This window comes from Pristiophorus japonicus, chromosome 17, assembly GCF_044704955.1.
Source record: "Pristiophorus japonicus isolate sPriJap1 chromosome 17, sPriJap1.hap1, whole genome shotgun sequence".
NCBI lineage: Eukaryota > Metazoa > Chordata > Chondrichthyes > Pristiophoridae > Pristiophorus > Pristiophorus japonicus.
Window position 1 is genome coordinate 56,797,082 of NC_091993.1, and position 23,255 is coordinate 56,820,336.

The 23,255-nt window shown below is 48.2% G+C and overlaps 1 protein-coding gene across 1 annotated transcript; it reads right to left on the reverse strand.

The window, feature by feature from the left end:
• Positions 1 to 701: 701 nt before the first annotated feature.
• On the reverse strand, positions 702 to 22,021 carry LOC139227749 (transmembrane protein 263). Its single transcript, XM_070858743.1, has 3 exons — positions 21,871 to 22,021; positions 7,847 to 7,928; positions 702 to 1,062 (listed from the first exon to the last, which is right to left on the reverse strand). Exons 1-3 carry the CDS (start codon positions 21,877 to 21,879, stop codon positions 770 to 772), a joined length of 384 nt encoding a protein of 127 aa, XP_070714844.1. The 5' UTR covers positions 21,880 to 22,021; the 3' UTR covers positions 702 to 769.
• Positions 22,022 to 23,255: the final 1,234 nt, after the last annotated feature.

Genomic DNA, 23,255 nt, shown 5'->3' on the forward strand with positions numbered 1-23,255 from the left:
AGAGGGCGTATTTCGGCGAGTTTACATCTTCATATACAGAACCCAGAACGTTTCTAGCTGGGGTGGGCGAGGGGGCATATCCTGTTCAATCCACTGTTTGTATGGAGCAGAGGGAGCTCTACTTTGTGTTCAAGCAAGCAGTACTCGGGAATGAAGATTAGTGTGTGAAATGGAGAGTGTCCCATTCCCCAGGAACCAACACCCCTCACCCACAACCGTCACCAAAGGCACAGGCGGAAGCAAAAACATGTTCCTACAGCGTTGCCTGTGGAGACGAGACTGAAATATTGACAGTTCAGTCCCAATGATTGAGGGGGGTGCCGGTTCTGATTAACGGGATCTCCTCAGTGAAGATCAGCAAAGGTACGAGGCCAGAAACTGAGGGGAGCTAACATTTCTCAAGGTGTCAGTAATGTTCAGAGACTTCATCTCCCATCTCCCTCTAGGGTGTTTTCAAAGGTTGAAGCTTCCCTTGTGCAATTGATGTTGGTTCCATGGAGTTATCAGCTCCCCAGGTGACCTGGACTGATGCCTCTCGGCGTAGCTCTGCGCAGAGAGAGCAGCAAACAACAAGGCCCAGTGTGCGAGAGGCTGATCCTCTCAAAGGTCCAAAACACAGCTCCTCAAACAAAAGGCTGAATACAGCGATTACTCCCCTCCCTCCCTCCCTCCCCCCCGACCCCCAAACCTCCCCCCCCTCCCCCAACCCAACAGGTCTGGCACAGTCCAAGTCATGTGTGTCCATTTCAGGCCCCCTGCCGGTGACTCTTTAGTCGGATTTGTCCTTCTTCTTGCTGGTGAAAGGTACTTTACTGGCCACGGTGGAGCCCACAGTCGAAACACCTCCTGCCACAGCCGATACTCCGCCCTTCACCAGTCCCACGCCAACTGCTGGCACCGAAGTCACCGCGGTCTTGGTCACTGCCAGCCCTTTGCCACCAAGCCACACAACGCCACCAACTGTGGCGCCCACGGCTCCCTTGGTGATGTTGTAGAGGCCGCCGGTCACTCTCCAGATCATTCCGACTTCTGTGTTGGGGTGGTCCTTTGCGGAGTCTGGAACTGGGAAGGAAGAAGAGGAGTCATTGGCCAAGTTAAAACAAAGCTTTTCCACCCACTGGAAAGCAACCAGCAGCAACAACCCCGGCTGTTAACCTCTCCCCAACACTAGGGTACTGAGGCCAATTGAAAGGAAAGAGACAACCTGGACTTATATGGTGCCTTTCACATCCTAAAGTGCTTTACGGCCAATGAAGTACTATTGAAGTGCAGTCACTGTAGCAATGGAGGAAACACGGCAGGTAATTTGCGCACAACAAGCTCCCACAAACAGCAATGTGATAATGACCAGATCATCTGTTTTTGTGATGTTGATTGAGGGATAAATATTGGCCCCAGGACTGCTCTGCTCTTCGAATAGTGTCATGGGATATTTTGCGTCCATCCAAGGGAGCAGACGGAGCCTCGCTTTAAAATCTCATCTGAAAGACGGCACCTCCAACAGCCCTGAAGCGTCAGCCTGAATTTCGTGCTCAAGTATCTAGTATTTGAGCTCAAGTCAACCCACAACCTTCAGACTCAGATGCGAGAGTGCTACCCACTGAGGCACAGCTGAACCACACCAAAAGCTGCCTCAGCTGTGGCCAGCTAACTCAGGGACCGGGGATTGATTTGCATTCCGTTTTACCATGAAGTTGAACGTTTTGAAATAATCCAGCTGGTGTCACTCACCACCTTGAGAGCAGGTTCACATCAGTCACAGCCACAAGAACAGCCAGTGTGTTCCTGACACCACGAAACTCAGATCTCACATTGTGGAGACACTGCTGTGACCTGTATTTTGACAGTGCCAAGGTTCAATAGCGCACCCGGGTCGTCTGTCTGAGAACTCTGTTACTCAGCAGTGTTTGCTAATGGCTGGGTGCGGCCACCAATACATCACCCTGCATTGTAACAAGGTTTCAAACACCTAGACTAGGCTCATATTCCCTTGAGTATAGAAGATTAAGGGGTGATCTAAATGAAGTTTTTAAGATGATTAAAGTATTTGATAGGGTAGATGGAGAAGAACTATAGCAGAGACAGATAGCACTCGAGTAAGAAATAGTGCGGTATTAGGTGGGGTCAGACTAAGAGAGAATACAAGGTGGTCTAAGACGGGTTTACAGTGCATGTGTAAACGCACAAAGCGTGGTAAATAAGGTGGGTGAACTGCAGGGTCAAAGAACCACATGGGAATATGATGTTGTGGTTATAACGGAGACCTGGCTCAAAATAGAGACAGATTGTGTACCAAATATTCCTGGATATTGGGTGTTCAGGAAAGGTAGGGAAGGAAAGACAGGAGGTGGGATGGCAGTATCGATTAAGGAGAATGTCACCATGCTGGAGAGAGAGGATGATCTGGAGGGGTCAAGGACAGAATATTTGGTTAGAGTTGAGAAACAATAGAGGTGACATTACACTACTCGGTGTATTCTACAGGCCGCCAACTCGTGGGATGGAGAAAGAGGAGCAAATTTTCTGGGAAATTACAGAGGGGTGCAAGAACTATAGATAGTGATAATGGGGGACTTCAACTATCCTAATATAGACTGGAATAGTCATAGTGTACAGGACAGAGAGGGGGGGAGAATTTCTGAAGTGTGTTCAGGAGAACCTTCTCGATCAGTACGTTTCTGGCCCAACGAGGGAGGAGGCATTGTGGGTCTGGCTCTGGGGAATGAGGTGGGTCAACTGGAGCAAGTGTCAGGAGGGGATCATTTAGGGAACAGTGATCATAGTATCATAAGGTTTAGATTAGCTATGGACAAGGACAGAGAGCAATCGAGAGTAAAAATACTTAATTGGAGGAAGGTGAATTTCAGTGGGTTGAGAACAGATCTGGCCCGGGTAAACTGGAATCAAAGATCGACAGGCAAAACTGTAATGGAACAATGGACTGCCTTTAAAGAGGAGACAGTTCGGGTACAGTCGAGATACATTCCCACGAGGGGTAAAAGGTAGGGCAACCAAAGTCAGAGCTCCCTGGATGAAGAAAAAGATACAAAGTAATATGAAGCAGAAAAAGAGGCATATGACAGATGTCAGGTTGCGAATACAAGTGTGAATCAGACTGAATATAGAAAGTTCAGAGGATGAGGGGCAAGGAGGCAGTATGAGATTAGAATGGCAGCTAATATAAAAGGGAATCCAAAAGTCTTTCATAGCCATATAAATAGTAATCGGGTAGTAAGAGGGGTGGGGCCGATTAGGGACCAAAATGCAGGCAGAGGGTATGGCTGAGCTACTAAATGAGTACTTTGCATCTGTCTTCGCCAAGGAACAAGATGCTGCCAAAGTCATAGTGAAAGAGGAGGTAGCTGAGATACTGGATAGGATAAAAAGTGATTGCTGTACTTAAAGTAGATAAGTCACCAGGACCGGATAGGATGCATTCGAGGATGTTGAGGGAAGTAAAAGTGGAAATTGCGGAGGTACTGGCCATAATCTTCCATCCTCCTTGAATACGGGGCTGGTGCCAGAGGACTGGAGAATTGAAAATTGTTCAAAAAAGGGTATAAAGATAAACCCATCAACTACCGGTATATGCCGGTCAGTTTAACCTCAGTAGTGGGGCTGCTTTTAGAAACAGTAATCAGGGACAAAATAAACAGTGATTGGGACAAGTGTGGATTAATTAAGGAAAGCCTCGTTAAAGGCAAATCCTGTTTAACTAACGTGTTCCCCAGGGATCGATACTAGGGCCATTGCTTTTCTTGAAATATATTAATGACTTGGACTTGGATGTACAGGGCACAGTTTCAAAATTTTCAGATGATACAAAACTTGGAAGTGTACTGAACAGTGAGGAGGGTAGTGATACACTTCAAGCCAGACAGACAGGCTGGTGAAAATGGACACAGAGAAGTGTGAAGTGATACATTTTGGTAGGAAGAATGAGGAGAGGCAATATAAACTAAAAGGGGTGCAGGAAGAGAGACCTGGGGGTATATGGGCACAAATCGTTGAAGGTGGCAGGGCAGGTTGAAACGGAAAAGAGTGACTAAAGTAAATGTTGGTCCCTTAGAAGATGAGAAGGGGGATTTAATAATGGGAAATGTGGAAATGGCTGAGACCTTAAACAATTATTTTGCTTCGGTCTTCACAGTGGAAGACACAAAAACCATGCCAAAAATTGCTGGTCACGGGAATGTGGGAAGGGAGGACCTTGAGATAATCACTATCACTAAAGGGGCAGTGCTGGACAGGCTAATGGGACTCAAGGTAGACAAGTCCCCTGGTCCAGATGAAATGCATCCTAGGGTATTAAAAGAGATGGCAGAAGTTATAGCAGATGCATTTGTTATAATCTACCAAAATTCTCTGGACTCTGGGGAGGTACCAGCGGATTGGAAAGCAGCTAATGTAACGCCTCTGTTTAAAAAAGGGGTCAAACAAAAGGCAGGTAACTATAGGCCGGTTAGTTTAACATCTGTAGTGGGGAAAATGCTTGAAACTATCATTAAGGAAGAAATAGCGGGACATCTAGATAGGAATAGTGCAATCAAGCAGACGCAACATGGATTCATGAAGGGGAAATCATGTTTAACTAATTTACTGGAATTCTTTGAGGATATAACGAGAATGGTGGATAGAGGTGTACCGATGGATGTGGTGTATTTAGATTTCCAAAAGGAATTCGATAAGGTGCCACACAAAAGGTTACTGCAGAAGATAAAGGTACGCGGAGTCAGAGGAAATGTATTAGCATGGATAGAGAATTGGCTGGCGAACAGAAAGCAGAGAGTCGGGACAAATGGGTCCTTTTCGGGTTGGAAATCGGTGGTGAGTGGTGTGCCACAGGGATCGGTGCTGGGACCACAACTGTTTACAATATACATAGATGACCTGGAAGAGGGGACAGAGTGTAGTGTAACAAAATTTGCAGATGACACAAAGATTAGTGGGAAAGCGGGTTGTGTAGAGGACACGGAGAGGCTGCAAAGAGATTTAGATAGGTTAAGCGAATGGGCTAAGGTTTGGCAGATGGAATACAATGTCGGAAAATGTGAGGTCATCCACCTTGGAAAAAAAAACAGCAAAAGGGAATATTATTTGAATGGGGAGAAATTACAACATGCTGCGGTGCAGAGGGACCTGGGGGTCCTTGTGCATGAATCGTAAAAAGTTAGTTTGCAGGTGCAGCAGGTAATCAGGAAGGTGAATGAAATGTTGGCCTTCATTGCGAGAGGGATGGAGTACAAAAGCAGGGAGGTCCTGCTGCAACTGTACAGGGTATTGGTGAGGCCGCACCTGGAGTACTGCGTGCAGTTTTGGTCACCTTACTTAAGGAAGGATATACTAGCTTCGGAGGGGGTACAGAGACGATTCACTAGGATGATTCCGGAGATGAGAGGGTTACCTTATGATGATAGATTGCGTACATTGGGTCTTTACTCGTTGGAGTTTATAAGGATGAGGGGTGATCTTATCGAAACATTTAAAATAATGAAAGGGATAGACAAGATAGATGCAGAGAGGTTGTTTCCACTAGTCGGGGAGACTAGAACTAGGGGGCACAGCCTCAAAATACGGGGGAGCCAATTTAAAACCGAGTTGAGAAGGAATTTCTTCTCCCAGAGGGTTGTGAATCTGTGGAATTCTCTGCCCAAGGAAGCAGTTGAGGCTAGCTCATTGAATGTCTTCAAATCACAGATAGATAGATTTTTAACCAATAAGGGAATTAAGGGTTACAGGGAGAGGGCGGGTAAGTGGAGCTGAGGCCACGGCCAGATCAACCATGATCTTATTGAATGGCGGAGCAGGCTCGAGGGGCTAGATGGCCTACTCCTGTTCCTAATTCTTATGTTCTTATGTTCTATGTGGTAAAAAAAAAGCATACAGGATCCTGGGCTTCATAAATAGAGGCACAGAGTATTAAAGTGTGGAAATTATGATGAACCTGTGTAAAACACTGGTTTGGCCCCAACTGGGGTACTGTGTCCAATTCTGGGCACTGCACTTTAGGAAGGATGTGAAGGCCTTAGAGAGGGTGCAGAAAAGATTTACGAGAATGGTTCCAGGGATGAGGGACTTCAGTTACGTGCATAGACTGGAGAAGCCGGGGTTGTTCTTCTTGGAGCAGAGAAGGTTGAGGAGATTTGATCGAGGTGTTCAAAATCATGAGGGGTCTGGACAGAGTAGATAGAGAAAAACTGTTCCCATTGATGGAAGGGCCGAGAACCAGAGGGCAGAGATTTAAGGCGATTGTCAGAAGAACCAAAGACGACATAAGAAAAAGCTTTTTACGCAGCGAGTGGTTAGGATCTGGAATGCACGGCCTGAGAGGGCGGTGGAGGCAGATTCAATTGTGGCTTTCAAAAGGGAATTGGATAAGTCCCTGAAGTAAAAAAACTTGCAGGCTACGGGGAAAGGGCGGGGGAGTGGGACTGGCTGAGGGGCTCTTGCAGAGAGCCGGCACGGGCTCGATGGACCAAATGGCCTCCTTCTGTGCTGTAACCGTTCTCTGATTCTATTTCCTCTGGTGGGGGAACAAAGGGGCATAACCTTAAACGGATAGCTTGTCAGTTCGGGGATGATGTCAGGAAGCACTTCTTCACAGAAAGGGTGGTGGTTGGGGTCAAATGAAAATTTCAAAACGGAGATTGATAAATTTGTTGGGTGAGGGCATCGAGTGTTACGGAACCAAGGCAGGTGAATGAAGTTCAGATACAGATCAAAAATGCTCCCATTGAAGGTTAAATGGCCGACTCCTGTTCCTCTGTGTTAAATAATGTCCCACCTCCTTTGACAGGTGACCAATGTCGATTCATGAATATGCGCTTCCAGTGCAGTGACTCCCCATCTCAGCTGCTTCTAGTGACTGGGGCAAGTGATGGGAAAGTTGCTTTACTCGGGCAGGAGGAAGGACCCATGATACCCACTGGGGCCCGTTACAGGAAAGGCACGGACTGCCCGATAACTGGTTTCCTCGCCTGGGGAATGCCGCATGGCACAAGGCAACCTAACCAAGGAGGAGAAATCAGGGGCCCAAAATTCCACATAGGCGATTTTTCTCGCAGTTGTAGAGGTACGTCCGATTTTTTAGTGGCCCGACTGCACCAAAAAAAAGTTCCAAGTTTTGCCGGCATAACCTTTCCTTTTGGAGCACCGCAGATTGTTCTTAAGCTCTGTGGGTGGAGCTTAAGGACTGCACTGAAAAACTGAGGTTGCCAGGGTAACGAAGGACACACTGAAGGGCTGAGGCACAAATAAAGCAATTCCCCCTTTGTAAAATAGACCACTGAGTGAGACTTGGGATAACAGACTGAAATCTCAATATGTGAAACCAGGAGCCTATGAACAATATGTAGAGAGATGTTGCACAACATGCAAGTGTTTCCGGGCCGAAAAGCCTCCAACCCCGGTGCCACTGCTATACCGGGCCGAATGCCGCTCCCCCACCCCCCACCCCCGCGCCGAATGCCGCTTCCCCCCCCCCCCCCCCCCGCCCCCACGACCCCCGTTGCCGTGACTTCAGCTCCACTGAAACAATGGCATTTTCTCTGAGCTGATTTTCTTAACTTCATGTCAGATTTTTCAGAACAGTGCACTGCACTATTTTTGAAAAAATCCTACTTGGCCAAACTCGCTCAAATGGCCAGAAATGGCGCACCCGGCAGGTTCCGTCCCCAGTGACATCAAAAAATCGGGAAATAAAAAAAATTTAAAAATCGGACGCAGGAACTTTGGTGAAACTTGCAAATTTTAGTCTCCTCCAAATAAAACAGCGTTGGCCCAAAAAACGGCGCAGAATGGTGGTGAAAATTCTTGACTCCCATTTTCAGTTAACAGACTCTCTTACCTTCTGCCGGTTCACTGTCGGGAACTTCCTGTTCATTCTTGCTTTGGGATGGTGATCGGTTCATTTCTGAGCCGTTCACAACCTGAAATGACAAAGACAGAAAGGGGGTGAATTCCACCGGGAGCTTCATAGGGAACAGTAGGATACACGGCACGAGAGAAGGTTCCATGACCTATCCAGCCATCGCTGCGACAGACTGGGTGCGATTTATCTGGTCACCAACTCTACCCATCTCCCAAGATAAGGTCACGCAAAGTTTCTCTCCCATCTCACGCAAATTCTACATGCCCCTAACCAAGGTCAGCCGTGATATTTCTGTATCTTTGACCTCTCCTTATACCTGTAACCTCCTATAATCTTTTGAGAACTCTGCATTCCTTCAATTCTGACATGTTGTACAGCCCCAATTTCCATCGCCCCGCCATTGATAGCCATGCCTTCTGTTGCCAAGGTCCTAAGCTCTGGAATTCCCTCCCTAAACCTCTCCGCCTCTCTAGCCTCCTTTAAGACACACCTTCAAACCTACTTCTGTGACCAAACTTTTGGTCATCTGTCCCAATATCCCACGTGGCTCGGTGCCAATTTTGTTCGATAACACTCCTGTGAAGCGTCTTGGGACATTTTACTACATTAAAGGCGCTATATAAATAGAATATGACTTATTCAACCATCATGAGGCATAAAGTGAAGTGTAATCGCTCCACTTTCCCTCTATACTCAGTGAATTCCACTCAAAGACCCAGCAAGCCCGCACGAGCCTTGGCACAGCCTCAACCATTGCGATGTTAAATTCTGCATTCCCCTCCAGAGTTGAACTTTAGACTTTTATACTATTCATAATATTTTTTTAAAATGTATATATTGCCACATACATTAGCTGAAGTCACACTGGAAATATATCTCTGTGCCTTCATCGCCGCTGGATCAAAATCCTGGAACTCCCTCCCTAACAGCACTGTAGGAGAACCTTCACCACACGGACTGCAGCGGTTCAAGGCAGCGGCTCACCACCAGAGTTCCGGCTAACATGTGCATGCGGTTGCACAGTGGTCTGAGGGGTCCCATGCAGGCTGCTCAATGGCTTTTACATTCTACAACCGCGCACACGAAAACATTTGAATAGGCAGCATATTGGGAGAGGCCGGTCGTACAGGAGGCGGTGCAGCTTACAGAGGACGTTGCCTAACACCACCTTCTCAAGGGCAACAAATGCTGGCCACTAATCTCGAGAATGAAGAAAAAAAGTTTGAAAGGATTATAATGTCAGGGCAACGGTGGCCTGAATTGAGAGAATCTCATGGGATGTGATTCTAGCTAGGCCCCTCATAATTTTATTGAGGTGTATAAAATTATGTGGGGCCGAGATAGAGTGGATAGGACGGACCTATTTCCCTTAGCACAGGGGTCAACAATCAGGGAGCATAGATTTAAAGTAATTGGGAGGAGGTTTAGAGGGGATTTGTGGAGAAATTTCTTCACCCAGAGGGTGGTGGGGGTCTGGAACTCACTGCCTGAAAGGGTGGTAGAAGCAGAAACCCTCACCACATTTAAAAAGTACTTGGATGTGCACTTGAAGTGCCGTAATCTGCAGGGCTACGGACCGAGAGCTGATAGGATCAGGCTGGAGGGCTCTTTGTCGGCCGGCGCGGACACGATGGGCCGAATGGCCTCCTACCGTGCTGTAAATTTCTATGATTCTATGTCGGAGCTCCTGGAGCAAACACACTTGTGGGAAGTGTCTCCAGCTGCATTCACAATAACATCAACAACTTACATTGAGATATTGCCTTTATCGGAGCAAATCTCAATCTCAGTTGAGAAACTGAGGGAAATTCACATTGCGGAGAAAGGGAGATGCCTGCGAATCACGGTGTAATAGAACCACAGCCATTATGTGCCGACAGTGATCACAAGGTTTAGGTTAGCTATGGAAAACGGCAAAGAGCAATCTAGAGTCAAAATACTTAACTGGATGACGGTCAATTTCAGTGGGTTGAGAACGGATCTGGCCTGGGTAAACTGGAATCAAAGATTGACATGCAAAACTGTAATGGCTGCCTTTAAAGAGGAGACAGTTCGGGTACAGTCGAGGTACATTCCTACGAGAGGGAAAAGGTTGGGCAACTAAAGCCAGAGCTCCCTGGATGATGCAAGAGATAGAGAGTAAGATAAAGCAGAAAAGAGGCGTAGGAGAATACAAGTGAGAACCAGGCTGAATATAGAAAGTTCAGAGGGAAAGAGAAAAAGGAAATAAAAGGGGCACAGAGAGAGTGAGAGAATAGATTGGCAGCTTACATAAAAGGGAATTCAAAGTCTTCTAATAGAAACATAAATAGTAAACGGGTGGTAAGAGGAGGGGTGGGGCTGATTAAGGACCAAAATGGAGAGCTGCACATGGAGGCTGAGGCACTAAATGAGTATTTTGCATCTGTCTTCACCAAGGCAGAATATGCTGCCACAGACATAGTGAAAGAGGAGGCAGTTGAGATGGGACACAAATTGATAAAGATGAGGTACTAGAAAGACCGGCTGTACTTAAAGTAGCTAAGTCACCAGGACCGGATGGAATGCATCTTGGGATGCTGAGGGAAGTAAAGGTGGAAATCGCGGAGGTACTGGCCATAATCTTCCAATCCTCCTTAGATATGGGGCTGGTGCCAGAGAGCTTGAAAATTACAAATGTTGCACTCTTGTTTAAAAAAAAAAAAAGAGTGCAAGGATAAACCCAGCAACTGCAGGCCGGTCAGTATAACCTCGGAAGCTTTTAGAAAAGATAATCAGGGGCAAAATTAAGCGTCACTTGGCAAGATTAATTAAGGAAAGCCAACACGGATTTGTTAAAGGCAAATCGTGTTTAATTAACTTGATTGAATTTTTTGATGAGGTAACGGAGGGTTGATGAGGGCAAAGTGGTTGACGTGGTGTACATGAATTTCTAAAAGGCATTTGATAAAGTGCCAAATAATAGGCTTGCAGCAGAGTTGGAGCCCGTGGAATAAAGGGGACAGTGGCAGCATGGATACGGAATTGGCTCAGTGACAGGAAACAGAGAGGAGTGGTGAACGGTTGTTGTTCGGACTGGAGGGAGGTATACAGTGGTGTTCCCCAGGGGTCGGTACTGGGACCACTGCTTTTCTTGATGTATATTAATGATGTGGACTTGGGTGTACAGGGCACAATTTCAACATTTGAAAGTATAGTGAACAGTGAAGAGGACAGTGATAGACTTCAGGAAGACAGACAGGCTGGTGGAATGGGTGGACATGTGGCAGATGAAATGTAAATGCAGAAATATGCAAAGTGATACATTTTGGTAGGAAGAACAAGGAGAGGCAATTTAAACTAAGGTGTACAACACTAAAGGGGGTGCATGAACAGAGAGACCTGGGGGTGCGTGTACAAATCGTTGAAGGTGGCAGGGCAGGTTGAGAAAGCAGTTGAAAAGCTTACGGGATCCTGGGCTTCATAAACAAGAGACGTAGAGTGCAAAAGCAAGGAAGTTAAGATGAACCAGTATAAAACACTGGTTTGGCCACAACAGAGTGTTGTGTCCAATTCTGGGCACCGCACTTTCGGAAGGATGTGAAGGCCTTAGAGAGGGTGCAGGAAAGGTTTACGAGAATGGTTCCAGGGATGAGGGACTTCAGTTACATGGATAGACTGGAGAAGCCGGGGTTGTTCTCCTTGGAGCAGAGAAGATTGAGAGGAGATTTGATCGAGGTGTTCAAAATCATGAGAGGTCTGGGCAGAGTAGATAGAGACTGTTCCCATTGGTGGAAGGGCCGAGAACCAGAGGGCACAGATTTAAGGTGATTGGCAAAAGAGCCAAAGGCGACATGCGCAGCGAGTGGTTAGGATCTGGAATGCACGGCCTGAGAGGGCAGTGGAGGCAGATTCAATCGTGGCTTTCAAAAGGGAATTGGAATAAGTACCTGAAGCAAGAAAACTTGCAGGGCGGGGGAGTGGGACTGGCTGAGGTGCTCTTGCAGAGAGCCGGCACGGGCTCGATGGGCCGAATGGCCTCCTTCTGTGCTGTTATGATTCTATTCTACAGTAATACAGCAGCAGTTCAACTCAGATTTCTGGAATCTTGGGCTAGAAACTCTGTGCTCTCCTCCTTTAAAACCCTCCATTAAAATTACCTCTTTGACCAAATGTTTGGTCACCCATCCAAATATATCCTTTGGCTTGGCACCCATTTTTGTCTTGACTGTGCTTCCGGGAAGCATTTGGGGCCTTTTTTGTTTCCTGCTGGTTTGCCTCCAGTGCTTGAATTACCCCTATCAGGAGCATGTGAACCAAATATCTCCTTGTTCCAGTGCTGATGAAGGTTGAAACATTAACCCTGTCTTATCAGAGAGTGATAGACCTGCTGTTTTGCCAGTCAGATGTGAAATGGAACCCGTGATTGAACAAGCTCTGGGATACCAGAGCAGAAAGCTGCTCCGATTACCTTTTAATCAGCAGTCTCGCCATTAAATGAAGACAAAGGCCAGCTCTTATCACTGGCCATCAAACCTGTTAGACAAGGAACCCGTGAACCTTGCCTAGCACCCAATGATAACAGAATACAGCAGGGCGTGTTGCAACCTAACTTGGAACTCTAAAATGCACATAACTGCATCTAAATGTTGCAGAATGATTAAAACCCTTCTGCAGAAATTAGAATATGCATGGTCACATTTTACACATACTCCATCTGGTTCTTCAACCCGGAAAGCCAAGGCACATGGTGTCCATCCAGAGGTAGCACTGGGATTTCAGTCACGGGTCAAATGATCACGAAATTCACCAAGCAGTGCAATTAAAGATCCTATTCTTCAACACTTGCGTTGAAGGATTTTCAGTTGTATAACTAGGGTGCAGAACTGAAGGTTACAGATCTGACCTTTACACACTCTCCCAAACCTCAGCCCCAGCACTGTATAGGAACACACTGTAATGCAGTAAAACGTCCCAAGGCACTTCACAGGAGTGTAATCAGATAAAGATCGACACCGGGTAGTCAAAGGAGGAAACATTAGAACAGCTGACAAAAACTGCGGCAAGTTTTAAGGAGGGTTTTAAAGTAGGTGAGAGAGGTTGCGAGACAGAGGTATAGGGACAGAATTCCAGAACATAGACCCTATGGCCCTCGGGGGAGGTGGGGGGATCCGGGAATCTGGGGCAGGGGGGGGGGGGGTTCCAGGGGACGGGGGTTCAGGGGGCAGGGGCTGATGCAGTGCTTAATGAGGCTGCATGAAAATGGAAAATAAATAAAATTCCAATCTTGCTCCTGGGATTTGAATGTGGCTATTCCAAGCATGTTGGTTATGTGAAACATCGGACTGTTGTGGACAGAGCCAGAACGTTACACAAGCATTGAAAGCAGGCCACTGCAACAGCAAGGTGACCCAAACACAGCCAGAAATGGAAACAGAGTCACAATGTTCATTTCAATAGCCTCACTCTCCCACATGCCCTCGGTCTCCTCCCCTCCCCCCCCCCCACCCACAATGCCCTCGGTCGCTGCCCTTCCCCTCCCCAATGCCCTCGGTCTTCTCCCCTCCCCCATGACCTCTGACTCCTCCCCGCCCCCCCACCCAATGCCCTCGGTCTCCTCCCCGCCCCCCACAACGTCCTCGGTCTCCCCTCCCCCTCCATAACCACCATCTCTCCCCCTCCCCCCCCCCATAACCTCCGTCTCTCCCCTCTCCCACCATAACCTCCGTCTCTCCCCCCTCATAACCTCCGTCTCGCCTCTCTCCACACTCATAACCTCCGTCTCGCCCCCCTCCCCCCTCAACCTCTGTCTCGCCCCCCTCCCCCCCAACCTCCGTCTCGCCCCCCTCCCCCGCCCAACCTCCATCTCGCCCCCCCTCCCCCGCCCAACCTCCATCTCGCCCCCCTCCCCCGCCCAACCTCCATCTCGCCCCCTCCCCCCCAACCTCCGTCTCGCCCCCCCTCTCCCCCCCCATAACCTCCGGCTCGCCCCGCTCCCCACGATAACCTCCGTCTCTTCCCCCTCCCCCCCCATAACCTCCGTCTCGCCCCCCTCTCCCCCCCCCATAACCTCCGCCTCGCCCCCCTCCCCCCCATAACCTCCGTCTCGCCCCCCCTCTCCCCCCCATAACCTCCGTCTCGGCCCCCCTCTCCCCCCCATAACCTCCGCCTCGCCCCGCTCCCCCCCATAACCTCCGCCTCGCCCCGCTCCCCCCCATAACTTCCGCCTCGCCCCGCTCCCCCCCATAACCTCCGTCTATACCCCCCTCCCGCCCATAACCTCCGTCTCTCCCCCCCATAACCTTTCCACACCCTCCCCCCCAACCCCCCGGTCTCTTCCCCAACCCCCCCCCCCCAACAACCCCCCCCGGTATAATCCACATTATACTTCATCTGCCATGCATTTGCCCACTCACCTAACCTATCCAAGTCGCTCTGCAGCCTCATAGCATCCTCCTCGCAGCTCGCACTACCACCCAACTTAGTGTGATCCGCAAATTTGAAGATACTACATTAGTACCGCACTAGTCACTGCCTGCCATTCTGAAAAGTCCCCATTTACTCCTACTCTTTGCTTCCTGTCTGACAACCAGTTCTCAATCCATGTCAGCACACTACCCCCAATCCCATGTGCTTTAACTTTGCACATTAATCTCTCGTGTGGGACCTTGTCGAAAGCCTTCTGAAAGTCCAAATATACCACATCAACTGGTTCTCCCTTGTCCACTCTACTGGAAACATCCTCAAAAAATTCCAGAAGATTTGTCAAGCATGATTTCCCTTTCACAAATCCATGCTGACTTGGACCTATCATATCACCTCTTTCCAAATGCACTATGACATCCTTAATAATTGATTCCATCATTTTACCCACTACCGATATCAGGCTGACCGGTCTATAATTCCCTGTTTTCTCTCTCCCTCCTTTTTTTAAAAAGTGGGGTTACATTGGCTACCCTCCACTCCATAGGAACTGATCCAGAGTCAATGGAATGTTGGAAAATGACGGTCAATGCATCCACTATTTCCAAGACCACCTCCTTAAGTACTCTGGGATGCAGTCCATCAGGCCCTGGGGATTTATCGGCCTTCAATCCCATCAATTTCCCCAACACAATTTCCCGACTAATAAGGATTTCCCTCAGTTCCTCCTCCTTACTAGACCCTCCGACCCCTTTTATATCCGGAAGGTTGTTTGTGTCCTCCTCAGTGAATACCGAACCAAAGTACTTGTTCAATTGATCCGCCATTTCTTTGTTCCCCGTTATGACTTCCCCTGATTCTGACTGCAGGGGACCTACGTTTGTCTTTACTAATCTTTTTCTCTTTACTTATCTATAGAAACTTTTGCAATCCGTCTTAATGTTCCCTGCAAGCTTCCTCTCGTACTCCATTTTCCCTGCCCTAATCAAACCCTTCGTCCTCCTCTGCTGAGTTCTAAATATCTCCCAGTCCCCGGGTTCGCTGCTATTTCTGGCCAATTTGTATGCCACTTCCTTGGCTTTAATACTATCCCTGATTTCCCTTGATAGCCACGGTTGAGCCATCAACCAGTAAAGTGTGATCCCCAGTCTACGTGGAGTTAGCTGATTGATCCGAGGTGCAGCAGTGATCCGACAGCTGGGCTCAATGGTCTTAGGTTAGGGAGGAAAAAACCATAGGAACTAGAGTGGGCCATTCAGCCCCTCAAATCTGTTCCACCATTCTACTGGGTCACGGCTGATCTGTACCTCAACTCCATTACCTGCCTTTGCTCCCTAGCCCTGGATCCCCTTTCCCAAGAAAAACCTATTGATTTCAGTCTTGAAAATGTAAATTGTTCTTTAGCATCCATAGCTTTTTGGAGAGAAAGTTCCATACTTCCACTAATCTGAACGGCCTATCTCTATTTTAAGATTGCGCCTTCTTGTTCTGGATTCTCCCTCCAGAGGAAATATCGACTCTATCGAATCTCTATCATTTTACACACCGAGTAGACCACTACTCAACCACCTAAATTCAAAGCAATACAAGCCCAGTTTATGCAACCTGTCCTCATTGTTTAACCCTTTTGGCCCAGTATCATTCTGGTGCTCCCACTCTGAGGCCCATATAGCCTCTCTGAGGGGCGGTGCCCAGGGCTGAACGCAGTGCTCCAGGGGGGAGTCCAGCCCCCGAGAGATAAAGGCAAATATACCATTCGCCTTTTTGATTACTTTTTATGCCTGCCCACTAGTGTTTAGAAACCAAACAGGGTTTCCAGTGCAGGTCGAGCCCCCGCAGCAAGTGCACAGGTTGGCTGAGGACAGGTTCCTGACACTCACTGTCCAGTCTTACACAAGGATGGCCACCCGCTCAGGGGAGGAGAGAGGTGCCTGGAGACTGTCACGAGATGCCTTTACGAGGGGAGAGGGGGGAAAGAAAACTGGCGAAGGGGGGAAAAAGGAATCCATTTAATGAACCTGGGCATGCCTAAAGTATGGTTCTCAATTCTTTTTAAAGAAAGAACTTGCATTTCTATAGCGCCTTTCACTACTTTAGTGCAACCCAATGAGCTTTACAGCCAATGAAGTACTTTTTGAAGTACAATCATTGTTGTAAAGTAGGAAATGTGGCAATCAAACTGCACACAGCAAGCTCCCACACACAGCAGAGATATTTACCAGTGATGTTGGTTGAGGAATAAATGTGGCCAGAACACCAGGGATAACTCCCTTGCTCTTCTCCGAAATAGTGCCATGGGAACTTTTACATTCACCTGAGAGAGCAGACGAGACCACAGTTTAACGTCTTATTCGAAAGACAGCACCTCAGACAGTGCAGCACTCCCTTAGTACTGCACTGGAGTGACAGCCTGGATTTTGGGCTCAAAGCTCTGGAGTGGGACTTGAACCTGCGACCTTCAGACTCAGGCAATGGCGCCGCCACTGAGCCACAGCTGGCACCTATCAAAATGTAAGTCTTTCCAAAAATGTAAGAGCTGGGGGGAAATGAAAATGGCACCAGCGTCAATTGCGGCAGGCACCTGTACTGTAAATCCCCTAACAAGGGGAACTAAAAATACTGTAGAGTTGGGACCAACTGGGTTTGCCAGCATGAGCACACAGCGTATTCCCAAACCCATAGGGGATCGATCAGCCATGTAACTATTAAAGCTCAGATCTCCCGTACACCTGGAGCACGCATGAACAGGGCCTGGGACTGAAATCTCCTTCACAGCTTTGCAAAGTGGTCCCCTGGTTATATTTTAGAGCAACAGTTCCCTACAGCTCTCTCAGAATCATTCATCTTCAGATAAACAGGAGCCAAAGAGGGCATGTTATTTTATGATTTAAAAAATGCTATTTAAGTTCTACGGCCGTGGTGTCTATGTGAAGGTATTCACGTGTTCACAGTGGTGTCTGGGAACTGAGTGAGAGAGCACCGACCTCTGCTGTCTGTCCCAGTGACAGACGGGGTCTGGGGATGGAGGGGTGCAGAGAGCAGAACTAACTCCGGCCATCCTCCAAAACTGGACACGCCCGGCAAAAACTGTGACCATCTTCATTATAGTCAGCTGGCTTACATCCTGGTTAAATATCCGGAGACACAGCAAAGCAGCTAGTGGGTGGATCTAATTAAAACCAGGATAACAAGACTAACTTGCCCAATGGCTCAGTTGGTGACTGCACATAAATATAGAGAGAGCAGGAAGGGCCAAAATTGGATCCCTTGTCTGCCCGGAGTCAGCTGATCCTAGCCAGGGCAGGGCCACAGGTGCCAGAATGATACTGAGCAAGGGAGGAGAGGTAAACATCAGTCACACAAAGATCCTGCTGCTGATCACAATCCATGTATTCCTATTGGCATGTATGTGTACACATGTCTGCATGCATGTGTATGTCTGTGTTCTGTGTGTCTGTGTGTGTATATAGTGTTGCCTGTGTATATCTATGCCTGTATACACGTGTGTGCATTTGTGTGTCTGTGTGTATTTGTGAGGTGTGTATGGTGTACACAGTGTGGGTTGTGTGCGCGAGATAAATAGACAGATACACGTAGCCCAAGCCAGGCTCATCTCTGTCTCCCCACCCTATGATCGAAGCTTGAGATCTCTGCTCACGGGGTATGGGGAGCTGCCTGCACCGTGGAACCAATAATGGAACGGAGCCCCACCGAAAATCATTAAAAGGGAAGAGAAAAGGGGGGATTGAAGAGAAAAACAGATCCATTGGTAATATCAGGGATGACAGAGTTCATAATCAGCAACCAATACACCCCCCACTGTACGAACCTGGTGAGGCAACACACCAAAGGAGCAAACAGTTCACGATGATTACAGTGCGGTGTTCTGCTGGGGCTGGGATAGGATGTCCGATTTATAACATCTGATCATGTAATACACCTTCCACACAAACTGATCTGCGCATAACCAGATCCTGTGCCACCTTTCGGACGAGACATTAAACCAAGGACCCGCCTGCTCTCTCAGGTGGGATGCAGCAGATTCCATGGCATTATTTCGATGGGTCAATATTTATTTCTTAAACAACACTTAGAACAGATTATCTGGTTATTATTACACTGCTGCATGTGGGAGCTTGCTGTGCGTAAATTGGCATTAGTAACTACACTTCAAAAACACTTCACTGGCTTTAGTACCCAAGGTGGTGAAAGGCGCTATAGAAATGCAAGGCTTCGTTTCTGGAGCTGAGTGTCAGAATCTCAGTGGCGGTGATCGGTGCACGCCTCCCCGTCCAGTTAATGAGCCAGGCTGGCTGGCCAATTATCAGCAGTGCCCTGCTGCTCTGCAAACCCAATTGGATTATTGAGTCTGTCACAAAGGATCTTTCATCACTGGGCAGCCATCTCAACGATGCCTCCTTGTTCTGGATTCCCCCACTGGAGGAAAGAATTTCTCGGTATATACCCCATCAAATCCTTTTAACATTTTAAACACCCCGATCAGACATTCCATCCATCTCCAACTTAACTACTTATCCACAGAGGTGTTTGACCTCACAGTGTGTTATCATCATTCGTCGTTTAACATTCAGGAAATCAACACCATTGTTTAAGTTTCAGTGATGTATTCTAAATGGAGCAGGATTATCCTCGGGATGACGAAAGTGGAGCTTGCATCACGCTAATGGTGAAGATGCAAGCATTGCAGTATCTCTGCTTACAGCTCCGAAAACTTCAGACAGACCGGTGACCTCTGACTTCAATGTGCTCCATCCGAGTCGGTCATCTGAAGTTCGGGGCATTGGATTGTGAATCGAAGCTGTTCCTGTCACCACCACAGGGGATCCCAAAGTCCTTTACAGCCAATGAAGTGCTTTTGAAGTGCAGTCACTGTCGTAACAAACAGATTATCTGCTCATTATCACATTGCTGTTTGTGGGAGCTTGCTGTGCGCAAACTGACTGCCGCGTTTCCCACATTACACTCCAAAATGTATTTCATTGGCTGTAAAGCGTTTTGAGACGTCCTGTGGTCGTAAAAGGCGCTATATAAATGCAAGTCTTTATTTTTTTTATGTAGGGCGGTAGTCAAGTTGCGTATAGCAAGCTCCCATAAACAACATTGTGATAATGACCAGATAATCTGTTTTTTTTGGCTGAGGGATAAATATTGACCGGGACACCAGCGAGAACTCCACTGCTTTTCTTGAAAATAGTGCCATGGGATATTTTATGTCCACCCGAGAGGGCAGATGGAGCCTTTTTTCAACGTCTCATCCAAAAAAGATGGCACCTGACAGTGCAGCACTCCCTCAGCATTGCACTGGAGTGCCAGCCTAGATTTTGTGCTTAAGTCTCTAGAGTGGGACTTGAACCCACAACCTTTTGACTCAGAAGTGAGCGTACTACCCACTGAGCCACAGCGACACTCAATCCCAAACCACAGAAATGCACAGTTAGAGACAATGCCTACCTTAAGCAGAGCGCCCGCTCCAAGCACTCTGTGATATCCGTCAGCTGCATGGTGTGTCTCACCCAGCTGCCAGACCCTCCCCCACTCTCGCTACGGTCACCGTTGGTGTGCCCGAGAAGCAGCTCTCACCATTACCTTTCTCGCTGCTTCGTCTCTTGCTCTGCAGTCACTCAGGTCTAGTCTCGCTGCCTCTAGCCGTTATATACTCAGGCAGCCCCAGTATGTTAATGTGCAGGCAGAGGGCAGGCATCAGGAAGTCCTCACCAGAAGCACCATGACTCATTATACCTGGTGTGAATGTGCTGCCACCTGTCCCTGGAGATGGAGCACGTGGTGTCCACCTGTACGCTCGCGGCCTTCCGTGAGAGATGGGCGCCGGAGAGACTGGCGTGCATCATCACCCCCGGCAACCAAATTTTAATTTGAACCATTATTGTAAAAAAATTCATGATTAATTTAATAAGGGGGCACGTGATTTATTGCTTCAACTTAAAATAGCTGTACACACACCTTATCCCATTGAGCAAAGGTTCCACCAGCTGGAGGTTCAGAGTCGCAAGAGCAATTCCTTGACTCAAATGCAATCAAGCTTCAAGATAGACATCTGCCCTCAGCAGGGAAGGAGGACCTATGTAGGGCAATCTACCAGCCACACAGCAATGTCACAAATTAAAAAATGTTATCCACGTGTTCAAATCCCTCAATGGCTCAACCAGCCCCACAACCCTCCGAGAACTCTGCATTCCTCCAGTTCTGACCGCTTGCTCATTCCTGATTTTCATCGCTCCACCATTGGTGACTGTGCCTTCAGCTATCTAGACCTCAGGCTCTGTAATTCCCTCCATCTCTTAAGACGCTCCTTAAAACCTGCCTCTTTCACAAAGCTTTTGGTCACCTGTCCTAATAACTCTTTACATGGCTGGGTGTCTATTGATTCTGATAACACTCCTGTGATGTGCCTGGGGACGTTTTACTAGATTTGAAGTACTATATCAATGCTAATTGTTTATTTTTGATGTTCTAGACACTCAAGTCCAGTACTGTATAAACAGACCAACTGCGTAGTCCGGGTCTATGTGTAAGGATGGGTCTTGACAAAGAAACTCTCCTGCCAGGAGCCTCATGCCCCTCCCAAGGTACTCAGTGACCATGGGGAGTCGCTGCCACCTCCCCTTTTCTCACCAGCCCATAGCCCAGTTTGGCCTTGAAACGTGCAAGTAGTTTGAAGGAAACCTTCCTGTTTAATGCCTAGATGCTGTGAGCTGTGAACATGTATTTAATAAACTTAAGTTGCATTGGGACCCTGCTGTCATTGCAGAGACAGGAAAGGCCATTTACAGGGTGCCACAGAACGGTTTCCAAATATAACTGGCAAACAACAGACTCCTCCCGATGCCGCATGGGTCAACAACTGGGGCACAAACCTCTTGCATCTGCCAATCAATAGTTGAGATTCCCACGTTGAGCCATGCAGTGTTTCAAACCACCGACAGCATCAGGGTAACAGGCAACACAGAGCAGCCGCTATAAACTCGGTGCAAAAACAATGAAATGCAGAAGTCAAAGAGCCGAGACAGCGAAACAGACAAAGGCAATCGGGCGCACCAGGGCCCTGCAGGAGGAAATCAATCCCTTTAAACGGCGCCGCACCGCGGGCTTGACTTGGTGACATGGCAGTGGTGACTGGACAGTGACGGAAAGGGGCAAGCGGCGTCTGAAATGGTCACAAAATAAAAGTGCTAGGGCAACCTTACTCCACCCGTTTGCAAACACGCCACGCAGTTGTGCAAAGTGCAGGGAAATGTACAATCGTGCCACTTTTCACCTCGTGTCAGCACCTGGACAAACACCCTCCTCCTCCTTCCCAAACAATAGTAAACAGTTGTTCAAGATCCCCAGCTTCTCCAGCATTTCATTTGGGCCAACACCAATCGCCCTCTCTGTGGACACACAACATTCCTGAACTCGTCTATTTTATTTAAATTAAAACATTTGCAATTGTTCTGGTCAGATTTTAAAAATGCACGAACTTTGCAAATGCGAGAACTTCCTTTAGACAAACAAAGTTGTGTTTTCTGTGTGTGTGTGTGATAACAGAAAATAAAGATGGGAGAGACACAAAGGCCGGGGTGGGCTTCCCGTCCTACCTTCACCATTCTGTGCGCCTCTGCTCTCAGACTGGAGGTGACCTGCTCCCGCTGTGCCGCTCCGGCTCCGGCTCCGCTCCCGGTCTGTCCTGGCTCAGCGCTGCCGACGTGGCGCTCCGCCCCACAGCCCGACCGGACATGGCGTCAAGTGCAGCAGAGAAAAAAACTCTGCCACAAAACAAGGTCTGCACAACACTTTTGATTGGAGAACAAAATTAAACCGTTAAATCAATTGCCCCCCGATCTAGGGGACACTCCAGACACTTTTAACTGACCTCTTTTTTTCCTTTTTTTTTTGTTTTTTTTGACTTTTTTTTTGTGATTTTTTTTTTTGGGGCAATAAAATCATAAATTTTTACAAGTGCCCCCTATAAAAGGGGAGGGGGACACTAAAAACCCGGCAATTAAAACAAATTAAACTTTAAAACATATAAAATCAAATTAAAATTTGGTTGCCGGGGGGGGGGGGGGGGGGGTGACAATGCACTCCAGTCCCTCCGGTGCCCACCTCTCGTGGAAGGCCGTGAGCGTAACAAGGTCTGCACATTATTAACTGTTGCTGCACAGATGTCAGTGTGAGTGGGGCAACATCCGGGAAGCCAAACCATCTGCATCTCAACCCAAACACCCACAGCCCATCTATCACACTGCAAAAGCTCACAGTGAAAGGGCTGAGCGCACAGGAGCTCGACTACAGTCAACACTCCCGGGGACCCCCGGTAAATACTGAGACACTCCCGGAGACCCCCGGTAAATACTGAGACACTCCCGGAGACCCCCGGCAAATACTGAGACACTCCCGGAGACCCCCGGTAAATACTGAGACACTGCCGGAGACCCCCGGAAAATACTGAGACACTCCCGGAGACCCCCGGCAAATACTGAGACACTCCCGGAGACCCCCGGTAAATACTGAGACAGTCCCGGAGACCCCCGGCAAATACTGAGACACTCCCGGAGACCCCCGGTAAATACTGAGACACTCCCGGAGACCCCCGGTAAATACTGAGACACTCCCGGAGACCCCAGGTAAATACTGAGACACTCCCGGGGAACCCCGGTAAATACTGAGACACTCCCGGGGAACCCCGGTAAATACTGAGACACTCCCGGAGACCCCAGGTAAATACTGAGACACTCCCGGAGACCCCCGGTAAATACTGAGACACTCCCGGGGAACCCCGGTAAATACTGAGACACTCCCGGGGAACCCCGGTAAATACTGAGACACTCCCGGTGACCCCCGGTAAATACTGAGACACTCCCGGGGAACCCCGGTAAATACTGAGACACTCCCGGGGATCCCCGGTAAATACTGAGACACTCCCGGAGACCCCCAGTAAATACTGAGACAATCCCGGAGACCCCCGGTAAATACTGAGACA

Bases quoted from the DNA above. Each gene is read 5' to 3' on its own strand.
- LOC139227749 (XM_070858743.1), bottom strand. The intron at 1,063-7,846 runs GTAAGAGAGTCT...CTTCCTTCCCAG, and splicing joins CGACAGTGAACCGGCAGAAG to TTCCAGACTCCGCAAAGGAC.